At 53.6% G+C, this 7,203-nt stretch overlaps 1 protein-coding gene across 1 annotated transcript in view; it reads left to right on the top strand.

Annotated features, from left to right (window-relative positions):
* The first annotated feature begins 203 nt into the window (after nt 1-203).
* Nucleotides 204-7,203, top strand: part of HUNK (hormonally up-regulated Neu-associated kinase) — a 113,569-nt gene continuing 106,569 nt past the window's right edge. Inside the window, exon 1 of the mRNA XM_022567894.2 lies at nt 204-517. Coding sequence (XP_022423602.2) covers nt 257-517 — 261 coding nt within the window. The 5' untranslated portion in view covers nt 204-256. The remainder of the gene's footprint in view (nt 518-7,203) is intronic.

Below are 7,203 nucleotides of genomic sequence, written 5' to 3'. Positions count from 1 at the left end.
CCGCCCGGACGGGATCCCGGGCAGGGTCTCGGGGTCCCGAAAGGGGCCCGGGCGACCCTCCGAAGACGAACTTCTTGTGGGCGGGTCCCCGGTACCCTGTGGCCTGGGCGACCGCTATTGTCTGCGCGCGGCGCTCGGCGGGGCCGGGCCCGGGGTGGCGGCGGGAGGAGCCGGGGGAGTCGCGTGGGCCGGACTAGGAGGAGGAGCCGCGCCCGTGGGAGCAGAGCCGGAGCGGCGCGGGCAGCGGGCAAGCGTGATGCCGGCGGCGGCGGGGGACGGGCTCCTGGGCGAGCCGGCGGCGCCCGGGGGCGGCGGCGGCGCCGAGGACGCGGCCAGGCCGGCGGCGGCCTGCGAGGGAAGTTTCCTGCCGGCCTGGGTGAGCGGCGTGCCCCGCGAGCGGCTCCGCGACTTCCAGCACCACAAGCGCGTGGGCAACTACCTCATAGGCAGCAGGAAGCTGGGCGAGGGCTCCTTCGCCAAGGTGCGCGAGGGGCTGCACGTGCTGACCGGAGAGAAGGTGAGCCGCCCGGGGCGCCGGCCCCTGGCCTTCGGGTTGGGGGATCGGGGAGGCAGGGGCGGCGGGGACCCAGCGGAGAGCCCTGCGCTGCGAGTCTGGCTGCGGAGCCCCGGACGGGCGCCTCCCGCTCCGTCAGCTTTTCCTCTCGGGTTGAAAGTGGGGTCGAGCCAGACGCGCGCGCAGACCCTCGCAGCCAGGATACCGGCCTTTCCCGAGGGGCGATATGGGGTCACTTTCCCCGGGGGGCGACTGGTTTCCCCGCGAAGCCGCCCGCAGCCTTTTTTGCTCCTCGAAGGGCGCCGCCTGGCGGACACCAGCGCGGGGGTGGGGTGGGCTGGGGTCTGGGGGACTCTGATCTCTGGGCCGGTAGGGGCGGCAGATCAGTGGAGAGGCTGGAGCCAGGAATGGAGTGCGTGGGCCCTTACGCTGAGGGTGGGAGAGCCGATTAGCCAGCCCTTGGGGGAACTTAGAGTCTGATCCGCAACCTGGGCTCTGGGTAGGAGGTGGGGGAAGGACGAGAGCCCAGGGACGTACCCGCTTGTGGGCTGCGGCAGCTAGGGGAAGTTTTGCGTGCTCACAGGAGGGTTTTCACGCGCCGCCCCTCCCTCCACCCACCCTTCCCACCCCTGCATCCCCATATCACCCCCTCCTTCCCTCCTCACTACAGCCGCTGGGGTGGGAGCTGCAGTAAGGATCCTGCTCTGGCAGATACAGAACTACACACCGCTCTCCCCAGATTTCAGAGGTTGGGAGACGCCTTCTTATCTTCCTAGAAGAGGGGAAAGCAAAGGAGGAACCCCAGACACCTGCAAGGGTACCCCCTCCAGCCTTGTGAGACGTCAGCAGTGTGTGAACCCTTGCCAGGCAAGCCTCAGCTAGACCTAAGTTGTAACTTAGATCTGTGAGAAGAAACCCATAATATGATGACTTACTTCTGAGGTGAGGCTCCAGCCGGGAGGCTGCCCCAGCCTGGGAGTTACCCTAAGCTTGGAGCTACTTCAGGCTGGGGTTGCCCCAAGCTCATGATCATCTGAGACTCAAGGCTCCCCCCGGGCTGGGGCTTGCTCAGCACAGGTGAGGTAGTAGCCCCTTTTTGTGGCCCATTCACCAGGGAGGCATCAGCAGTGTGGGTGGGAGTGGGAAGCTCCAGGCTTCCTACCTGCCCTTCCACCCTCTGCCCTGGGATCCTCTGTCTGGCCTGGAAGTTCCTGGGAATGCACTGCTGTGTGACCTCTGATTACTGGGCGAGCTGCCCTGCCCTCCAGTCCCAAGCCTCACTTGTCTGTAATCTCCCTCCTCGGTTCCCCAGTGTGTCCTGGAGCCCCTTGCATTTGAGTGCAGGTCTCCATCACCCTTGTCACTTGTCCTTTTCCTACAGCCGCTCTGGGTGGAGTGCCCTTTGTTTTGGGTAAGTGGGGTTAGAGTGAGCAGTTCTAAAAGTGCCTCTTGCTTGAATTTCCATGCAAAATGGGAGTGTTCAGGATGAACTCACTGAATTAACTCTTCAAAGAAGAAGAAGAAGAAGAAAAACAAAAACAAAACCAAAAAACTCCAAACCTCATTCTAGTCCAAAGGGAGCGCGGCACCGTTTACTCCTGGGTTCGCAGTGGGCTGGGAACTTACACATCCCGTCACGGCACGGGGATGCCCGAGGCCCCAGCTTGCTAACTACAGTGCGCTCAATTCTCCGTGCCCGGCACACGGGGGTAGAACTTTATTTTGATTCGAAATGTATAGGATTCAGTCTAGTTGTGTGTGTTTCCTCTTGAAACTTAGCAAAAAGAGACGGGGCGTTATGCTGACAGCAGAATGGGCAACGTTAGAGGCACGCTCGCTTCCCCTGCCCTGTGGCTCAGCTGCTTCGGGCTGCCTTCCCCTTTCCGGTCCGTGCTGTGGGTCCGGCTCCTCTCCGCTGCATTTTTGCTTCTTAACATCAGGCTGTTCGTTTTGGCTGCACTGCCCGAGGATGCACTCAGAGCTCAGTCCCTAGCCGGATGCTTGGGTTCTGGAGCTCTGTGCTGGGCCCGAAGGCTCACTGAAATGTGGGGAATTCCTGCCCGGATGGGGTCCAGTGAGGATTTCCCCTCACCCTTAGGTGCTAACGCCCGTTTATCTCATCTTGCCTTTCTTAAATGATGCATCTCACTTCCTCTCCACAAGGGGAGGAACAATTAATTGGACGTAAAATTATTGTGCTGGACTAATTGATTGGATCTAGTTAAGGAGTGTGGTTCTTAGAGTGGAGAAGGAGGTTGAGAGATTTTTCCGATGTGCCCTACTTCAGCCCTGAGAATCAGTGCTCAGGGAATGCAGGCGTCGTGGAAATCTGGGTTTTAGTTCACTTAATGGCCAGCTTGAAAGAAACAATGGGTGTCATTCATAGCTTTTTATCTCCCAGATCCAACACCTTAATGCTTAACTAAAAGATTTGGTTTTTGGCAGATCGTAGAGATTAAAATGTTTGTGTGTGTGTGTGTGTGTGTGTGTGTGTGTGTGTATACATGATTCTGCCTGGGAAGTATTGCTGAGTTCATGAGTCCCCAGCCCCACTCATGTGCTGGATAATGTCTTACTAAGGCCAAAACAAAGGTGAAGTCAACCTCACACTATTTGCAGCCTCCAGGTCTCTTTACAAGGTGACCTATTAAGAGAGTTTTCGCCCAGAGAGGGGTTACTCCTGTGAGCCAAGCAAGGGGAGACCTTGAGGTGACAGGACCCAGAGGAAGGGAGGAGACAAAGTGTCCCCAGAGTGGGTGATGTGAGTGTTCCAGAAGGGCCTCTCCCTTCAATAATTCCCCCTTTGCAGAGGTGCATACTTTCTGGAGAAAGCACTTCACTTTTCTCTATTCCTTTTTTTTGGAAAGGACACAGACCACCGCGGGAGGGGAATTAAGTCATGAAGGCTGTCCTAAGAAATAGATGTATCCCCCCCACGCCATCCCCTGAGTGGAAGGATCCAGGGCAGCCTGTCCTGAGGAATCAGTTCATGAAAAATCTGCAAAGGGGGATGGAGAAAGGGTAGAAGGGGAGGTGCCCCCACGCCTGCAGTTGCAGTCTCAAACTGTGCACGTTGTGTTGGGTGATTTATGCCAACAGCCAGGGTATTGCTGGCTTAGGGTGTGTATGTGTGTGTGTGTGTGTGTGTGTGTGTGTGTGTGTTGTGTTTTGACTTGGCGCACGTTTCCAAAAAGCTTTGGGTGCCATCCTACATGGCTCGCTGAGAATTACCGTCTGAGTCCGTCTGACAAACGGAGCCGCTTTTTCCTGACTTTCATTCAGGCTTCAATCCTATCTTATCAAGAGGCTCCTTTTCCCACCACTGCCTGCAGGACAGTATTTTTTTTTTTTTTTTTGGCCAGCCTCTCTCCGAAGTTGTTTGAAAGTCATTTGAATCTAGTGCCCTTTTACCACTGGAAAAGAAAGGATGGCTTTGGGCAAGACCTAATTTTGTCCTCCTGTAGCTTTGAGTTGCTGCCATCCTCCGTTCACGCGGCTTTGAAAATAAATCATTCACTCGATCATGTGAAACTCTTAACCCGCACGTTCCCAGTCTGTCTTTGACTAAGTTGATGATTAGACAAGGAAAAATGATCACAAAATCAGACTTTGAAAAAAAGGATTCTCAGTGGCTTTGAGACAAAGAGCAAAGTTGCTGTGCAGGAGTATTAAGTGATAACTTTGAAATATGCAGGAAGAGGTGTGCTTGCGGCCTCTGTATTGGTCCCCAATACCTATGAAAGGCCTAGTCTCTGGTACTTGATAGGTTATTCATTTTAAAGATGAAAGAATATAGTTGCAGAGGCTTAGAGAGAAGAGCATAGGGGTATCTCAAGTATAGAGCAGGTTCCACAGGTAGGCAAAGCTGCAAAAAGGGAAAAATAGTTGAGGCCACAATTACTTTTTTGTGTGATTAAGTCTCTCTGAGAGACAAAGTTAGGTACAGAAAATGATTGGTCGAGATGTTTACCTTGTTCTAACCCTTGGTTAAAAAAAAAAAAAGCCTGTTTATCACTTTCATTGGAGCTATTTGGGGGCTAAAAATAAGGGTTGCCTGCTTAGTAAGTTGCCAATAATTATGCTTCAAGCATGACAGCACCAGATACCTGGAGTGAAGGAGTTACTAAAAATACAATTTACTGTGTTTTTTGGATCAGGAAATATGACTAATTTTAGAGGTGGCCTTTTGGCAGATCTGTTTTTAGCAAGTATTTCGGAAACAAACAGGTGCTAAATCCTGTATTTTTTTTTTTTTTAAGTGCTAGAAATTTAAGGGTAATAGCTCTGAGGCTCAAGAAATGCCTAGGGAACTGGAAATTCCTATTAGTCCCCAGCAGGGATTTCTTGGCAAGCGAAAGGCATTGGGGAAAAGCACCTGCTCAGTGTGTTGCTTGTGATAAGGCAGCGCCTATAATTTCCGAGATTGCATGCTGCAGTTCACAGGCACAGTCTTTTTGAACTTCCTGCCCTGCCTCATCTTTTTGAAGTCCTTGTGAATGATGGAAATTGGCACTTTGGGCTCACTTCTCAGTGTTCATTGATACGCAGGTCCCATGGGCTTCAAAGGGCGCTTTGAGTCAGCACAGCAGTGCTGAATAGTGCCCACGAAGAGGACACAGCCTGACATTTTCTCTGCGGGTGTGGAGTCACCGGCACAGGCTGGGCTCAACGACAGCAGTCCGCACGCTGGTGGCTGTTCCAGTGCCGCGTGGCAATCAACCATCCCAGGGGTTAACTTTTCCAGGAGGTGTGGGGAGTGGCAGCCGTGTCTGTCCAGAGAGAGGAGCAGACTGGGTGTCCTGTGGGAAGGTGGTTTGGACGCCAAGTATCGTTTACCTCGGGATGTACGCCCCATCTCGATTATTCATGGTAACCCAGCGACCTGCTCTCTTGGTTAATTGAAACCCGTAGATAATCCCCAAGCCTTACTTTTAGCAAACTGGTGAAACCTCTTCCTCTGCTCAGCCTGGGCCCTGGCCACTTTCAAGTGCTGACCTGAATTGAATTTCATGCTCTCTGATGAAATGGTGCTGGCTGGTAGGACGACCAGCAGGAAAGGGGTGAACCACGGGACCTGAATGGTACCCGAGGAGGTAGATACTTCTACAAAGGTAGACAGAGCTGTTGCCTCTCCTGTCTCCTGAACGCCAGCTCAGCGGTATAGCGCCTTGCGGCATGTTCAGGGTCTTCCATGCATTTTCTCATTAGTTGCTAGAAGCAGCCCTGGGCAGGTGAGAACCAACTCGCTGGTGTCCTTACCTTTGTTGACTACGTGGAGGTATGCCCTGAGTAGATTTTTCCTCTGACCTTCTCTTCTCTATTGCTAGGGCTGCCCTAACAAATGACCACGAACTGGGTGGCTTAAAACAACAGAAATGTATTCTCTTAGACTTCTGGAAGCCACAGGTCCAAAATCAAGGTGTTGGCAGAACCTCTGAAAGCTCTAGGGGAGGATCTTTCCACGCCTTTTGCAGCTTCTGGTGTTTGCTGACCATCCCCGGCATCCCTTGGCTTGTGGATGCGACACCCCAATCTCTGCCTCTGCCTTCATATGCCCTTCTTTCCCCTGTGTGTCTCTGTCTCCAAATCTCCCTCTCCTTATAAGGAAGGAGGGGAATGTGGTCTTACGGTGTATACTCGGGACCAGCACCTGTGAGGGGAGGAGAGGCGAGGAGAGGGGCAAGGCAGCACTGGGCAGAGGCAGAAGTTGGGCCCCGATGCAGTCCCAGCTGAAGCCCCCCGCCCATGCCATGCTGCACTCTGGAGCTGAGAGGTCCAAGCTGGGGCTCTGCATCTTTATATCTACTGAGGTGTCCAGGTTGGGGCGAGGGGACTGAGCCTTTGTAACTTTGGACCCTGGACCCGTCATTGGGTGAGGGCTGCCCTGGGAAGGGGCGTGGCTTTGGACACTTGCTGAGGGTAGTTCCCGGGGTGAGCTCGCAGCAGAGGTCAGCAGCTGGGGAGGAAGTTCTTAGTCCAGAAAGGGAAGTGGTGCAGCGCGGCCAGGTGTCCACTGCTTACTGGGAGAGACAGGCCAGAGTCCAGGGTCTTGATCTGAGTCCAGGCCGGATCCGTAAACAAAGTGGGCAGCTTCCCGCCCTACCTTGCCCACCTAGTTATGATGCTTTTCCACCTGAAATGAGGGAACAGCCACAGTCTACTTCCTAACAGGGAGCATCCTGGGAATACTCTGGCCTCACGTTTCTTTTCACGTAGGATGCTCAGGGCTCACTGTTGGGTTTGTGTGTACCTTTGGGGTACTTTCATGTGTTCTATGTGTTTTCTCTTGAGGACTTTATGTCCACAGAGTCGGGCTAACTTGTCGACCAGCGTGTCTAATCAGAGACAGTGGGAGAGATCGTCCCTCCCCCATCACTCCTGAGCTGTGGGAAATTGGATTGTTGCCAAACAGAGTCATGATTCGGGACATTCGGGTGACAGGAAGGATTGCTCGGGTGGGAGCCATCTCTTAACACCCTCTTACCATGTCTACCTCCAGCGAACCGGCTCTTCCCTACAGCTATGCGGTTTCTAATTACTGGATTCTTTCTGGTTTTTAATCACGTGTGTGTGTGTTTTAAGATTCATTTGGCTAAAGTCTGCAATAGGAAATACAGACACGTGGTCTTAAATGGAAAGGTTTCAAGAGGGGATGCAGTGAAAGGTAATTCTGCCTTTACCTGTGTGCC

The sequence above is a fragment of the Delphinapterus leucas genome, chromosome 4, assembly GCF_059928025.1.
Source record: "Delphinapterus leucas isolate spDelLeu-1000000601 "Yukka" chromosome 4, BTC_Dleu_Yukka2, whole genome shotgun sequence".
Lineage (NCBI taxonomy): Eukaryota > Metazoa > Chordata > Mammalia > Artiodactyla > Monodontidae > Delphinapterus > Delphinapterus leucas.
This window is presented reverse-complemented; position numbering and strand designations above follow the sequence as displayed.